The sequence below is a fragment of the Ischnura elegans genome, chromosome 5, assembly GCF_921293095.1.
Source record: "Ischnura elegans chromosome 5, ioIscEleg1.1, whole genome shotgun sequence".
In the NCBI taxonomy this organism is placed as follows: domain Eukaryota; kingdom Metazoa; phylum Arthropoda; class Insecta; order Odonata; family Coenagrionidae; genus Ischnura; species Ischnura elegans.
In genome coordinates, this window is record NC_060250.1 from 101334483 (window position 1) to 101352199 (window position 17717).

The 17717-nt window shown below is 37.4% G+C and overlaps 1 protein-coding gene across 2 annotated transcripts in view; it reads left to right on the top strand.

Annotated features, from left to right (window-relative positions):
* Positions 1-17251, top strand: part of LOC124159345 — a 38945-nt gene extending 21694 nt beyond the window's left edge. Inside the window, exons 5-6 of one of the 2 annotated variants that reach the window (XM_046535101.1) lie at positions 8288-8449; positions 16464-17251. In XM_046535101.1, the coding sequence (XP_046391057.1) occupies positions 8288-8449; positions 16464-17063 (762 nt within the window). In that variant the 3' untranslated portion in view covers positions 17064-17251. Of the gene's footprint in view, positions 1-139; positions 509-8287; positions 8450-16463 lie in introns of those variants that run through there. The other variant, XM_046535102.1, reaches the window with a different exon arrangement.
* The last annotated feature ends 466 nt before the right edge of the window (positions 17252-17717 follow it).

Sequence of the window (17717 nt, forward strand, 5' to 3'; positions counted from 1 at the left end):
TTCTTACTATTATGCTTTTAACCTTGAGGTTAATTCAATAGCTAAAAATTGACTAATTTGAATTCATTGTCTAAAAATTGATCATTCAATTCAAAAATGAATCACATTGTCCTCAACTTGTCATTATTACTCACTCTAGCTCCACTCTGCCAGGATGTAAGGGGAAGGAGGGAAGACCCACGGGACTGAGGAGTATCCCACGTATCAAGTAGTGCACAGCTTGGCAGGTGGCTGGGAGATTGTGTGCGTGTGCGGCAGGTGCCTTTGAGGCAATGTTTTGGCATGATAGAATCGAGATACAACAAAATGGTTGACATTTTTGTACGAAGGGTTCCAAAAACCTTCTTTACCTAAGAAAACATTTTTTTCTGGGTTGAAAACCTCAACGTACAAAATAACTGCTTTTAGGCCCTTTAGGTGTCTCAGGCATGGCTATCGGTCGTCGTGCAAACCTGGAGCTTTATTAATGACTGTTTTCTCACCTATTTGCCAATTTTGAGACAATGAATTTTTAAATTGGATTTACCCATTAATCCCCAGCATTGCGTAAACGCAACATTATTGAATCCTAATTCTCAGAACAAGTTTCCACTTCAGAATAATTTTTTCTTCGATTTACTGACTTCTTTTAAGTATCTCTAGTTTTAATTTTGTCATTTCCACAAACATTTTCATTTATATAATTGTATTTTTATGACTCATGGCGTTTGGCATAAAAATCGATGCGCACATATGAGACACCCTAGGAAAAATTTCATACCCCTGCATGTCCCTTGAAAGGCAGAATGGGGAATTTCCTCTAAAGGAATACTGATAACTCCCGGGGAAGATGTCGAGTGTGCAAATCAAGTTAAAAAATGAAAGATGTAACCTAATTTTTAAAGAATTACTTTTTTAATTTATTTATGGGAATTTTCCCATTGCGTTGCGTTTACGCAGAAATGTGAAAGTCATATAATATGATTTATATAATATTTTTCCAAAAATTCATCTTAATTTGGCCAAAATAAATCAGAAAATGCGAAACAAACCGAATTTAAAAGTTGTATTCAATGGTGTTCGGCGAGATGTTGTGGAACATAATGATACAATGATAAATGAAGAGCAAACTTAGTGCATGTCCACAGTAATTTTATTTGTACCACCAGCCATTTGGTGAAAGACACCAAATCCCAGCTAGCCACTCACCTTATCAACGAGAACCATTCATGCAGTTTCCAACCTAAAATACTGGCCTTCGAAGGAAAAGGACGTCGGCTCGACGCACTCGAGCAATGGGAAATCACCAGGAGGAGAAAACGCAAGGAAAATCTTTTGAATGACATTGAGTTCCTGAGTCATTCCCCGCTGTTAGCCCTCCCCCCTCTCAAACCTTCAACCGAACCCCAAATCCTTACATATCCCAACCACCTCCCCACCCCCTTCCCCCATCCTTTACCCCCCAAATCCTCTCCCACTTCCGCCGACTCATAAATATACCCCTCCCATTTGCATGATTGTATATATATATATGACTTTTTGACGAAAATATGGCATTTTGTACCTGATGATAGCGAAGTAAGGTCGCTGAAACGCGTCGTACCAAATAAAATTACTGTGGACATGCACTAAGTTTGCTCTTCATTTATCATCGAATTTAAAAGCCCTACATACAGTCTGGGGAATAATGGGTTAATTTTTAAATAGAAGTGCCATCATAACTCCCTCTCCATTCGTGCAGTTCTTATTTGCTTGAGTGGAGCTGCTTCCCTCTTGGCGATGATTTCCACTGCTGCTCTCCACCAAGGGAGCCGATGAGTCACCTCTGACACCCCCTCGATTCGCACGTGCTTTCTGGCCTTCACAAAGAAGTTAATTGGCAAATGCATGTAGTGTCAATCTTCTTCACTGATCTCTTAGTTGTCCGAGCCACTTGTATTCAGGCCTATTTTTGCCAAATTACTTATAAATAGAAGATTTTAATGGTATAGTAGCACATCTTTAGTCAAAAATTGAAGAATGCGGGTACAAAAATAATCTCTTGAAACACTATTGAAAACTACGTGCATGGTTCACTGTGCTATCAATCATTTCACCCACAATAAAAGAGAAATCATACCTTACCTTGATTATCCAGTGACAGGAAAATGTTGGAGCTGGCTTGCACAAATTGCAATAAAGTGCAGGATGGAAGCAGATTTCCAGCAAAACATAGCATCTGGTTGAGTACACAATGCACACCGGTTATCGAGAATTACAACACTATGTCAAATCTGCCAATACGTATTATTCTACACACAAATATAACATTGTAAAATAACTACAAATCAGTAGCTAGTTAAGTAGGGATGGTACTGATTTTCTTTTGGTTAATAGGACAGATGCCAGAGTTCCTCCAATCACTCATCTTCGTAGTCTCAAACGAGATGCCAGAAGAGCTGGGCATACCGTGATGAATACAACTGTATCACCCTCTCCGCTCACTCCCCTTGCTTATCGTGACAGTGGAGTATAAATTTGAAAATTTAATTTTCTTGTTTTATCAGTTATATTAAAATTTTGTTTAAAAAATTAAATTTCGCTTTTACTTTTGCTCTGTGTAGGAACTTTTTTAAATATTTTTCATCTATTGTGAACCATTTTTCCATGTGTATATTTCGGGGATGGAAACTGAATTTTCATTTGTAATATGCGTCTGTATTTCGCGTGTATTTACAAATTAACATAAATATGGCTGCCTTTTATTACTCTTTTACGCTCACTTTGACCTGTATATGATTTATTTTTAAACTTCCTGTGTAAAAATTGGAATGGATGAATGATCATTGAAATAAGGAAACCTGGCATTTGCCATGTTCATTATTATTTCTGGAAAAAGTGTTAACCCTTTCGTGCCGAATTCCGCACCTGTGCGGCGAGGATTTTTTCCCCTCAACTACGAATGCCACACCTGTGCGTCGTGAATTTTCCTACCATAACCAACTAATGCCGCGCCTGTGCGGCACAGGTCGAAAAAAGTGACCGTGGCGGACACAATAGACCCACGGACGCGGTCGCCCCTCGTGATCCGCCTTAGCGCGAGACCAGTCCCTTCTTCGGCCGCTCAGGTCGACCCTTTCCTATCCTCTCCACGCGGTCAACTACTGTTATTTGCAGTGTGTTTTCCAAAAAAATATTTGTTGCTTACTTTTGAAATCCAATGCTAGAAATGAATTCATCTTTTTTTGCTGACCATATGGAAATTTCAAACGAAATTCTAACGTTAATATCAACAGAGTTATCGAACAACTAGTAAATATACTAAATCCGTCTATATAAACGTTAGAACTTCGTTTAAAATTTCTGCACGCTCAGAAAAAAACACGGAATTCATTTTGAATTTAAAAAAATCGATATGAACAACAAGTATTTGCATATATTCTGCGTTAATATTTTAGCTAGTTGACCGCGGACTCGTGCTAGGAAGGGGCTTTTAATCCCTCTGGGGTCTGGGACAGAGGCCGAGGAAAAGGATCGGCGCCCCACCGAGTTGGGTCAAAAAATGTTTCGGGAGGGACCTACTGCCTTTAGTCGACGCGGAAAGGCTTCGTACAGAGGAGTAAAGAAAACTTTCAAGAGACTCGTATTGAGGAAGAATTTCCTTCAACGAAGATCCGGCGCGAAAGGGTTAATGAACATTTCACAAGGCACCACGCAAATCCACCACCCAAGATTACATGAAATATACATATGTATTTTTTGTGTATTTTTGACCACATTTATCAATGTATCTAAATTTCAAAAATACAAACGTATTTATTGTGTAGCACGCACCACTTTTGCATGTGTATGATTTGCATTACAGATGTAATACATGATAAAAATACATATATATGCGACCCATGAAAATACAACATAAAAACATTTGTTTATCCAAATGTGTGTTGTTGGGGTAGAGCACCATCTATAAATTGGCTGATAAAAATCATAAGGATTGTTGAAGAACTGTTCATCGAAGATGAACCACCCGATTAGAAGTCCTAAAGTAGCCATATGTTTTGTATAACTAGATTTTTTCAGCGTGAGGTAATGAGTATCCCGTGTGGCGGCTATGGGGCCGGGCTGAGGTGTGGTATATAAGGGTTAAATTTTTATATTAACCCTAATACGGGCAACATATTTTTCTGACGTAATCGGGCAAGGTGAGTCCAATGGACTCTTTTAACTTATGCTTTTAATTTAAACTATTTAACAATGAAAAATATTACTTTTCACATCAATTTGAACATATTGTGCACTATAGAATCATTTAACATAAAATTTATTACTTTTTTAACAAAATTTTTACATTACTTACTAATTTCATACATAGTCAAACAGCGAGTACAGTAGACTCTTTTGACTAATTCTTTCTGTTTTCACAACATAAAAACACATAATATTTATCGTCACATGTACATAGCGATTATTTACAATATATTGACAATTTAAACCAAATATTTGTTAAATGCGCATTACTTTTTACATTTTTTGCAAACAACACTTTTTCTACTGTGATCGCTACAAACTTGCCTATGGCATACATGACAAAATTGTCTTTGCATTCTACCTTTTGCTGTTGGACACATGAAACATCTCTTTTTCTTCCTTGGTGTTTCATTGGTGGAATTATTTTCTACCTCTGCATAAAAAACCCCAATTGCTGCTTGTGTCGGAGACCTTTCAATGAGCTTGATTGGATTTGTGGATTGGTCCTTCTGCAAGGCTAAGGATGAATATTCGCCTCTTATTGAGCATATTTTTATTCCAATCAGGATTGCCTCACTTTCATGGTCACTTTTGGAGTCTGAAGATTCATTGGGAATATCAGGAACACCATCGATTTCTTCATATGAAGAATTTTCTAAATTTCTTTGTATTTCTTTTTCACTAATGCTTGACATCCTGCCAAGAAAAAAAACAGGCAAATATTTTGTGATTGAACATGGCTCCGGTTTTATGAAATAAGAATGAAAAACTAGTTTACTGTTGAGGAAATGCGTTATGCAGGAAAGGTACCTTGAAATACAGTAAGCTCAAGCTCCGGCAATCACTGGAAGTAGGGAACCGACGACAGCAATCTTATTACTTCAAGAATGAGCGGACTAGAGAAAATGAAGCGGTTTACATAAGTACAGTGAGTCCTCGTTTAACATCACTTACCGTTCCTGAAAAATGTGACGATAAACAAAATGGCGTTAATCGAAGCATAATATCCCATAAGAATCAATGTAAAAAGTGAATATCGGCTCCTAGACCTTACAATTCCTGCGCGAAAAAATGTTAGCGTATCATATCTGGGGCATTTTTTACGGTGGGAATGCTAAACCATCGCATAAATACGAGTTCCTGTCTTCATCAACAACAATAGCAGCAGTGACGTAAATCCTTCTCCATTTTTGTATCTTCCAGCATTTGCTTTTTGGCTTCGCTATGGTGGTCGCCCAGGCGAGCGTCGCCTCGGCATCATCATCGCTGAAGCATCGTTGCAGTTACAGGAACCAAAATTATTGTGAACTCGGCAAAAAAAGTGACTACAAAAACTCCGAGTTCTACGCGGAAAAATGCCTTGAAATCACTTTTTAGGTTCCTGAAAACCATTATGTCAAGTAAAACCTTGCGCACCTACGCAAGAATTCATTTTGCATAAATTTTTGCTAAAACCATTGTCGCAATTAAGAATAAATACACCGTTTTACACTTTGCTTAGACAGACTATTACCGCCCACAAAACGAACAACCTGCAACGCCCGCCGCTTCGCCTTTTTTTTCCGCGCGAAATTTAAAGGACATGACGTTATCGCAAAGCGTAGGTGCGATAAACGAATGACGGTCTCAAAATTTTCGTGACGTCATCGCGAATGACGTTAAAAGGGGTGACGTAGAACGAGGACTCACTGTACTCAAAAGTGAAATACATAACCACTAGGATCAAGAGCAGTAATAATAAAAAAATCGCTACATACCGTATAAAACGCAGTCTTCAAATCGTAGCAGGAATGATTTCTTCACGTCTCGATCACAGTGCGGGAAGGTAATGTGACATGAGAAGAGCTCGATAGCAAAATGACTAGACTATGAAACATGTGTATACTCTTTTGTACATGTCTATAGAGGATGAAGAAATGACAAACGAAGAATAAAATGTAACCCATCGTAGAAAATAATTCGTTATTCATAGAGATATGTATGTACTCTGCGTGCAAGAAACAAAAATGGGAAGAGAAAATGTGTGACTTCGTGTAAGCTCCCATCAAAACAGGTGGATTAGCGCCCCTCCCCACCTGTTCCAGCGTATGTAATGATGACCTTCCTCAATAATCCCTAAGCGATCCCAAATACTGTCACCATGTTATGAAGCTTATGCCAGTTATTGAGCAAAACATTTCAAATACATGCACTTTTTATGGTAGTGTCGTTCTTCACGGTGTAGCAAAATTAGCATTCTATCTTAAATTTACAAAAGAATGAGTCCAAACATAAATAAAATCAGACATCATCTAACCATGCTATTGTTTGTTATGATGTTGTAAATATAAAAAGCAAGTATAATTAGTGTGAAATATTTTCCATGATCTGGCTACATTATTTCAAAACAATGATTCAATAAAATTAGTACTCTCAGAAGGGGTGGAGGATGTATAAGCACAGAAGAAAGTAACCAGCATCATGACCCTATTCGAAAAAATCAGCCGATTCAATTGAAAATTCCAATTGAGATCAATTGAAAATGCCAATTTTCAATTGAATTTCCTTGTTTTCAGTTGAATATCCAAAAATACAATTGAATTTTCAAATTTACAATTGGAAATACGAATGTTCAATTGAATATTAGGAAATTAATCGAATTCGAAGAAAAGATACAATTGAATTTTCAAATATTCAATTGAATTCTCAGATTTTCAATGGAATTCCCAAATATCCTATTGAAATCTCAAATACTCAATTGGATTCTCCTATGTTCAATTCAAATAGAAAATACCGTTATACCATTATTCATATGTTTACGTGCACATGGTTGACTGGGTTGTGGTCAGTTGTGGTTAATTTTTTGCTTGTGGAGAAAAGACTATTTAGTATCGTTGTTATTTAACCTGTGCTTGATCCCCACAGCATTGTTTTAGGTCATTCGTGTGTTTCTTCAGTGATATAGTGGAAGTCTTGATGTGATTGTTGTGCTGTAGTGTGTTCATTTAGTAATGTATCATTTTCCTCCAGTTTTTTGACTGGTTATACTAACGTTTGTGTTTAAAATGTAAGCATATTTATATATCTTAATTATGCGTACGTGCGTTACGTCGCCGACAAAAAACTACTAGCATTGTCGGAATAGTGTGTATCACGCAGGTTTGTTTGTGTGAAGTGAAATTCCCGTGTTCTTGCATAAACTTGAGTGACATGTTTCTCTTGTGAAAAGCAAGTTATGTTGGCTTAATGCTAAACCAGAATTATATTTATTAGTATTTTAAAGAAGCCTTTCTTAGATAAAGACGTGTGAGATATTTGTTGGTGAAGTTGTTATCGCTAATCGCAGAAAAACGTTTTCTTTTCGACAACTATTCAACGTTGTTTGAACTGGTAAAAGATGTGGCTCTCGTGGTATAGTTGTTGTTCTGATAATCATGGCAAAACTATACAGCTTTTTGATAACTATTCATGATTGTGAGAAGTGATGTAACATGTGGAAAAGCCCAATTAAAGTTTTCATGACACTGCTTCTAAAGATATTTCAACTTTAATTTTTGTTCACATAGTTTATTTATTCGAGATTTGTGAAATTTAGATGTTAAGTATATCCTACCTAATAATAAGTTTACCATATTGGATGTATTTATGCATTTGTAATTTTTTCAAATGAAATGTTCAATTGAAAAGTGACAAATTTCAATTGAATTTTTCAATGGAAAATTTTTCTATTGAATTTTTTTTCCAATTGAAAAAAATTCAATTGAAATTTGTCACTTTTTAATTGAAAATTTCAATTGAATTTTCTTCCCATTGAATTTTTCCAATAGGGGAGTCCAAAAGACTCACCTTGCCCAGATTTTTGGGAATTCAGGGAAAAAAAATTATTTCTAAGTTACTTTCATTCCGAAAGAAGTTTGAATTACTCTAATTTATAGGAAATATACAATTAGAAGAAGTAAAAAATTTACAACATGCTGACATTTCAATAACATAATAAGATTCTCAAAAATGTGATGCGATGAGTCCAAGAGACTCACCTTGCCCGTATTAGGGTTAAAGTAAATATTAATTCTTGATCGTGGACTGAATATTTTATTTTCAGGCTCATCAGGAAAATGTGGTTTCTGCTTATGATGCCTCATATGTTGTGAATATTAAGGAACTGAACCAGAGGAATCATGCTACCTATTTTCAAAAGATCTGCGGGATTCTGTTTATGATTGCTGTGCACAAGAAGAAGGAGCAAGTAGTGACTACCATTCAAGTTAGTCAATATTTTGTTTTACTTCTTGATTAATTTTGTGAAGTATAAAAATATTATTTTTTATTCTTCTGATAGTTTACAATTTTTGTTGTTCTAGTAATAATTTACAATTTTTGTTTTGCTTTGCTCCTGCATATCCTGACTCAAAAAATCTGTTCAATTTTCTGTATAGTTTTCTTAGGGAGAGGGGGCTGAGACATACTATAATTCAATCATTTCAGTAGGATGTCTGTGGATTTTAACCTGTTATCGGTACTTCACTAATTTCAATAAATGCAAGTATCAACATTTCTCTTTCAAGAGTGCATAATTGATGACAAATTTCATAACATTCAGATAATTTTTGTGTTTCATGCTGTAAAAGTATTCTTATATTATGCCAAATTGAAAGTGCAATGGTGGTTGGCGTAACATGGTGATTCTCCTGCATGATGCACAAAGGTTAAGAAAAGACTTCGCTGTTTCACAAAATAAAATATATTTGCGACCGGTTTCAATACAGCATATCATCATCTGGCAATTACAAGTATCACGTACCAAGCGACGTACTTCCCAAACCTACCTTCCCTTCCCTTACCCCCTCCCCCATTCCCCCCCCCTTTCTCCACCTCCACTCCACCGCCCCTCTAATGCCTTCAAGGGTATAAATTCGATGTACTGATACTTTGTACTTTGTAATAATTGCCAGATGATGATACCCTGTATCGAAACCGGTCGCAAATATATTTTATTTTGTGAAACAGCGAAGTCTTTTCTTAACCTTTGTGCACCTAATTGAAAGACTTATTTTCAGCAGTGGTGGATCCAGAGAAGGCCAATAGCTATCTTGGTCACTCATCTTTTATTGCTTTTTGATCCTTTTGTATCTACCCAAGAATGTCATTTGATGGCTAAGATGTAGGCCTTTGTTCCATTGTCAGGTCACACCTGGAACAGTCGTGGAACTGAAGTTTATGATTTGGAACTTATGGGTGTAAGAACAAACTGATTCAGTAGACTTGTTATTACGAAGTTCACCAGACCGAAAAACCAGAGGTTTGTAATTACGAAGTTCGTATGACCGTTTCTTTTAGGAATCGTTGAAAAAAAACGTATGTGATAAATGCGATTAATTACGTGTGAATATATATTGTGCCGGTCCCGCCTTCCGGGTCTTGTTTAGCCCAAAACCCCTCCCCACCTCCTTTCCTCCGCTACCCGTTAGGACGAGTGGGAAGCAAAAACGGGACGACACGTAAGAAATTTTTAGGGTTCGTCGATTTCGGGCGACCAGTGCCGTTGGCTTTGCTATTAAGACAGTAAAATTGGTGGGGGGCAGAAGAATCGCTACCTTAAATAAATTTTTTTCCGGTTCTTTTTCTTTTAACATAAATGACTTTTAATGAACCGACTACTATACAATGAAATGAAATAACCCCATCGACATTTGAATTACCCCTCCAAAAGAAACACACACAAAAAATTATACCCTTCAACACAAATAAATTGAAACCCTTAATAAACCATCGAACATAAAATAAATCATACAATGAATTTGCGCATATTTCAGTAATACCTTTGTAGCACAAAAGCAGTGTTTTAGTCTTAGAGGCGATTTAAATATTTTACAATGATGAAATCAACACTCGTGAACCACGTCAGCTTCTTTGAGAAGGACTATTTATCGTCAATGCATTTTTGACGAATCATTAAACAATGAGAAATTAACACAAATCACTTATCGTTCCTCTTCTTCAGACGAGAGATGGGGAGAGAGAGCACGAAACACTCACTGGTTTCTTTTAAGGACACACTACTTTGGCAATGATCAGTTGCACGAGAAGGGAAATATGGGCGTATAAGCTTACTCGTTCACTCGGTGGCGGGTATCGAGACCAGAAGCCACTCGGGCCAGCAGCTGGCTGATTGTGTCTGCTACACGTGGCCAGTGCTTCTTCCAAAATTCGACCCCTCAGCGATCTGGAACCTTCTTTCCGCTTAATCACAGCCTTCAGCCTCCTCGGGTGCGTTTTAGCCGTAGCGTGCGTCACCTTGTTCTCTCCGTTCTGTTCTCTGCTGACTTGTTCGTTGTTTTGTCTGAGAGCTGTGCTCTCCCGTGCACGGCCTTTTATCCATTCTTCCCCTACCCAGCGTTCACCGCACTAACGTCGTCTGCAACGCACATGTAAACTGACGACGTTAGCGGGGACTGAGCGAACTATCTTTCTTTCACCTTTCACTTGTCTAACGAGGCACAAATTTTGAATAGTAAGACAATACCCTTGATACCAAATTTATCTTACATAGAAAAATATAACTAAAATTAAACCACTTAACAAAACAAGAATACAAATAAGGCGTTTCGCCACAATATAAACAGGATAATTTGTTTCAGTTTCAGCATGTGGCATGACATAATGGAGGGTTGATATCCTCCCGAGTGCAGTAAGTCCGATTTACGAATTAGATGCGTTCGCAGACCTTGTTCCTAAGTTGATAAACCTACGGTCCGGCCGCCGAGAGTTGTCCAATGACAGGCAGAATAGTCTCGGTCGGGGCAGCGTTTCCAGATAAGAAAGTGAAATGCCTATAAAGGGCTCCGTGAAGAAAGGAGACGGAAAGGACGACGAGCGTGAAGGACCCAGTGGAAGAATCACTTGTTTTGGGGATTCGAAGAAAGGGCATGCTTTAGTGGATCAGGCTTATTTCGTTACTCTTAATGTATTTGACAACGTTGTATGACTAGGCGATGGTGTGAGGTGTGTTTGGGGGACAGAGATTGGCTGCAAACCGTGCTGGCAAAGGGTTATCTGCACCTCCTATTGTGCCGTCATCGGACAACTCTCGCTGGCTGGTCTGTATGCAAGGCATCAAGGAGTACGGTTGTCCTGCAGAATGCAACACTTCATGACAATTGTGCCCTAACTCACGATTGTGACGAACTAATCTAACTGGGCGTGCAACGCAGCCGGAGCCGAAAAAAATCGCTCTCCGCGGCATGGAACAACGGGCGAAACACTGAATAGTTCCTAACTTCACACCGGATTCAATGATACTTTGTTCAAATTATGCCCTGAGTACGATTTCCTCTATGCCGCACCACGTAGCAACAGGCGCCAAATTCGAAATTTGAAATTTTTGAATGCTGGCATCTCTGAAAGTTCGTAAATCGAATGTGCATAGGAAGAGAACTAACTGTACATCAAATTTACGAGTAACGAGTCTGTCACCATGATTCCCCAGGAATGAAGCTTATTATATTACGTTGTGCGTATGGTGAAGAAAGAACCATAAATGACACTCTTGGTCACAGTACACAAGGAGTACTTAAACGTGGCGTGATTATTAAAACTTAGCCCAGTAAATATCCATCTAAATGCCATAGCTTATCAGTGGAACTTCGTAATAAAGTTCATTTTGTAACCGCCGGGACTGGGATTGGGGTTCGTAATTTCGTAAAAATGAAAATTTCGTAATAACGTTTCTTTTCCTATAGCTTGGACAGGCCTTTTCGCGGGACCAACGATTTGCTTCGTAAAAACGAGGACTTCATAATAACGTTGTTCGTATTAATGAGAGTCTACTGTAATATTATGCAATAGTACTCCACAACAGTTCCACTTTCCTTATCGGTTCCCTACTGCTCTCCAACCACTTGCATGAAAGCGGTTTGTTTGTTCTTTAAGAATTCAGATCAAAAATAATTTTCAATTTGAAATTTCTTTTTGATTTGGGCTCCTAGGTGTACTCATGAAAAAGAAAGGGAATAGACGACGTTCATTAACCTAAGCCAATTATTATCCACCCAAATTCTCCATCATTGACCTCAGTATTGTGATCTGAGTGTTGTATTCAAAGATTCAATTTTTGGCATCTACACATGAGACCAAGATTGAAATGGCAAAATTGAAATCACATGATGGGTCTGATTGGCTGACTATGAAGTTAGTTTCTTTTCATACTGGTTAATTTTAATTGGAAACTCTGCTTTCAACAAATTTAATGATAATGACTAAGAAAAATATCATTATTTTAATAAATTCTATTTGTTGACTAATTTGCCTATATTTCCATTTCTTATATGCCTTGACCTCAACTTCATTAATTTTGTAATACTCTTAGAACTCCTTTTGTCTTGTACAGACTTTATTCTGTATACAATTATTAGTCCTGACATACTATTGCTATTTTCTTTGGTAGTGAGATTTCTGTAGATTTCACAAAATCCTATGGCCAGTTACTCTCTTCATGTAGTTACCCATTGTTAGCATGAGGAAGAAAATTGGTGAAATCTATTTTGAAAAGAAAAAAGATAATGACTGATTCGAGTACTTGGCATAAATTCCTATTCTTTAATGAAGTCATCGACCCATGAGAAATGTATTGCACTGATTGGTAATTTTGTTGTTTTTTATTATTTTTAACACTTTCCTGCCGGCTACTACAATTGGAAAATGTTTTCGGTGCTATGAGTAGTGTGAGAATATTTTGAACCTCTCTGTACGGAGCTCTTTTTTGGGTTGGAGTTACCTGGTATTTTCGCCCCTCAGATTTGGGACCCAACTCAACGTGGCACCCATCCTTTACCCCGGCCACTGGTTTAGACCCTCTAATCTTATCTTAGCACGTATCCACGGTCAACTTTTTGCATTACCAGAGTTTTTTTTCAGCCAAATATTGCTTTTGATTTTCTACAATTTACTCTTCTAATGGAATGGGGAACATGCATAATTTTTTTAAAGTACTGTAATAGAAAGGTCCCTTTCTCAAATGTACTCGCCGAAAATCTGGCGGATGAATAATGTTTTTTATCTGAGTTATGAGTCTTTAAAAATTAATCTTCATCGGCTGCTTGAAAACACGACGTCATCGGAGCGTGACGTCATGGCACGGTATCCACTGATGACTGGCTGAGGAAGTGGACAGAAAATCTATCCATGCAGGGGCTCAAACGCAAATTTGGCGAAAATAATTGCTATTTTTACTTCGATATCTTGCATTCAAGGCTCTACCGCTCTATTCTCTCAGCGAAGTTAATTGTGCACCGTCCAATGACGTCAGAAGGTGTTTCAGGTCACGACGTCAGAAGGTGTTTCAGGTCACGTGAATTTTAGTGATATTCGGGCACTTTTAATTAGAATTTAATGAAGCTTGTGGAATACTAGGAAAGTTTTGGCTTATATATTTGGACTCATGACAAAATTGTCTATTCAGTGAGACTTACTAGCATGATAAACAAATTTCGTGCATGTTCCCCATTACAAGCACTTTTTCAAGCACTGTGGAATTTAAAACACATTTTTAGCATTAATATCTACAAATTTGGTGAACATAAGGTATTAAGACTTTAAGTCCAGAAGTCTGTTATCTTGCACTTTGTATAAATTTGCCACTTTGAGTAGAAATACTAATTGTGATGATGGTGACAATGTATACTTCATGCAAGAAGTAATGAGGGCTCAGGGGAGCCGTGCGAGGGTACAACGCACCAGGGCCGGGACCCAGCAATCGTGCTGATACACCCGATCATCCGGGGAGGGATATGACAGGAAGGAAAAAGGAAAGAGGTGCCGCCGCGATAGAAGCCCAATGATGCCTGTGGGGTGGGGAGAGGGTTGGAAGGGATGGGACGGGGAAAAACACCTTAACGCTTTAGAAGCAAAAAGGGCCCACTTGTTAGCGAAACCAGGTGCCAGCCATTACTGTGCTAGCGATTTTAGAGGATTATCCTATGAGGAAGAATAATCCAACATTCAAATCGCTAGATAATATATTTCATGCACTCAACTCTTTTCTGATAGAATTGATGAAAAAAAGGACATGAATCAGTGAAGAAATTATACTGAAATAAGTGATTATGAGTTTATGCCATGTGAAAGGTAAGGAAATTCTTATGAAAGGTCACCAGTACCAGTGCATATGTATCCTCTCTCTAAAAACCCATCAGATATAATTTTGAAGAAAATATGCCTCAGAGAATGAAAAGTTACCACTTAGCATTCTACTTTTTTTATTCTACTCATTTTTTCAACCAGTGTCAATGCCCTTATTGCCTCATTGACTATGTTATAAAATAATCATTTAGAAACCATGGGTGAGAAGATACTTTTTCCATTAAGAAGCTAGACTGCTATAATAAAAAGCCAATATTATATGTACTTACGGATAACAATTCTAGTCAATCTAAGTCCCATGAAGGATTGCTTACTGCAAGCACCAGCTAAGCTAAAGTCAATGGCCATATCATCACTGATCACCCTTCTCATAACTCACAAGGTGGCATCTGAGGCAGTATTTCTTCCTATTTTCCTCAAGTAGACTACCTGTTTAAAAAGAGTGGTAGCTTAGAACATAGTTTATGTAGCCAACACAGCATATGATACATTGAAATATGAATGTCAAATATTTTGGAATAACATATTCTACCATCTTATCAGCAAAAGGTTCATTTTTTAATTGCTCCTCCCACGTAAAATGGGAGCACACACAGCGTACTCAAGGCAGTAAATCATATAAATGCTTGAACATAACTGGCTTTAGGTGTTGTAGATCTGACACACATCTTGTATTTATGTATTACAAAACATTATATTTAATGCACTGAATAGTAGAGGCCTTCACGTTGTAGAAATCCATCTTACTGATTTGTGAATGAAAAACTTTGCTGTTTCTACAATTTGTTGAAACAGCAAAGTTTTTCATTCACAAATCAATTATATTTAATGCTTGCTCAGTGCTGCATTACCCTCGAGAAATATCTGTCATAATACCAAGTGCACATGGTGGAAGAAACATTTTGACCTCGCTAAATCTGATTTATTTTACATGTAAAATGTAGGCCATTTGGCAGTAGAAAGACTCGCTATCACTTGCTAAAATGTGATTCGTAAAATGTCATACTCGCTAAACCAGTCTTCCACTGTATTCAATGCCTCAACCAAAAATTTGTTGTGGAATAGATGTGGATCTCAATCTGGAATAACAGACCTTTTTAAGCTACTAGCATGTGAAATAATCCACTATTAATGCAATGAGGCTAATTCCTTTCTCTCATCCTCGTATGGAGGATTTTTATATTTCTGAGATGTCTGAAGACGTTACCTTGGATATGATTTCTGAACCATTTGACCGAGAGCTAGTTGTTCTGCCCAGTACTATTGTCTAGTTTTGACATATTATAATAACTGCATCTGCTTAAAGTTAATGATCATTTATTAATATCATGGCGCTGAGATTGTTTTCCCTATTGTGATGATTTCCTGTGGAATTATGAGTTAAACCCAAATTTTAAGTGCCAAAATGATGTAAAATGTGTTTCCGAGCATGTCATTCCTCAAAAATTTTCCCTGGACCCCCCAGTTGCCTGAAGGCCCCCCAGTCTCCCTCATTCCCCCCAAAGCATATTCCTAGTTACACCACTCATTTTGAGCACTAATCTACCACACTGTTGCGTGAATTATATTTCAAATCATGGGCAGATGTGGAGAAGCAGCCTCATTGTAAATCCAGTTATAGAAGGGTGTAGCCAAAGAGACCTGGAAACTGTCACGAAAGGAAGGCTATCTTTCCATTAGCGCAGTACGAGTATTATTGGCCTGCCTGAAGTACGAGGTTTGGACAAGTGTGTTAAATTTTAAGGTGTCTGTTGACTGCAAGATGTGTTTTAGCTTCAGAGTATTGAAATCTGCCTGGAGAGATGCCTTAAATTTAAGAAATTACCATAGTAAACAAGACAAGGATAATTCTTTGTAGATTAAATTTAACTTACTAGAGCATGGTTTCTATGTTATTACATTTGTATGGCCAATAGAGAATCGTGCTAGATGAGTTTGTGGCCGTTGTAAGTTAATGTAAAATTGTAATGCAGTGCTGCATTCTGCAGGATAACTACACGTTTCGATGCCTCTGAATTCATCATGGTCTTGGAGTGCATCTTGTTTGTATGTCAAAGACTTACTCTAGTGATTACTTACTGAAATGCACAGTGTGTTGTATTGAAATTTTTGTGTAATAAGTTGCATCTTTCTTTATTCAGTCATTACCGGGAGGGCGGAGTGGTATCCACGTCAATGGAACGAAGGCATCTTTAGAAATATTGTTGAAGGATGGGAGCTCGCAGGGGTGGCGAGGGCGTGTATGGAGTATTATGGTGCCCCCATCACCAGAAAATCAGAAGAGTGTTCCACACAATCCTTTATCACTTCAGGAGCGACTCTGGATTAGGGGTGACTGTTTGTCTGTGGAACTAGACAATGTCTGTGACATAACAGTTGGAGCCTTTCGTCTATATGTCAGCATAACTCCAGGACAAGCAGATCAACCAGGAGAGGAGTGTCATGATATTGAGTCCAAAGAGCATCTTCAGGAAAGCAAGGAGGAGGTAGCAAAAATGAGTCTTTCTACTGTTGAAGATGGATGCAACAATATCCCCAGTACTTCAAGGGCAGCTTCTTCATCCAGTGCCTTAAATTCATCATGTGCCAGTAGCTCATCAAAAACCTCCAATTCATCTAGTGGTAGAAGTGGCTTGTCTTGTGATTCTAGCCCTTTCAAATCGTCAGATACTTGCAACTCAAGCTCTACCATCAGTGCACTAGACAAAAATTTCCAATCAGAGTCAGCAGTGAGTGTTTAAAATGTTGTCTGAAATTGTGTACAAATCATAGAAGTACACAGTAAATCATGTGAGGCGATGAGGCAAATCATTTATTATCGATAATTAATCTTCAGTGGAGTTTATTTAACTTAATCAAAAGTTAAAAATGTTCCTAGTTAATTTTTCATATTGTTCTAGATTTTTGTTTTTGTTTCTAAGATTCTTCATTATTGTTTTTTGTAATTTATAATGTTCCAATCCATATTTTCTCTATTATTTTAATTTCAGAGATTATCTCTTAATTTAATTTAGAATTGTTTGTGAAGTAATTTTATTTATTGCTCAATTATTTTTCCATGTTTCTTTCAATCATGATGAATCAAGAACTTGATTTTAATGGTAGTGATTTTGAAAAGATCAGGTAATGAAGTTGATTACTTCTTAGGAGTCTCAGGAGTAGATTTATAGCAGTTGAGAACAACATAAACCAGGAAATTGTTTTTAAATCAAATTCTTTATTTATAATATGTGCCTTAATGTTGAATGCTATCAATTCCTATTTTCGTTTTTGCCAGCAAAACATTTAATTCTTTAAGATACATGTGGTGTTACCTTTTTATTCCTGAGATAATTGTCTTGGTCTTATTAATCAATTAAACTTCAAATCCAAAAATAATGCTTAAGTAAGCAAAG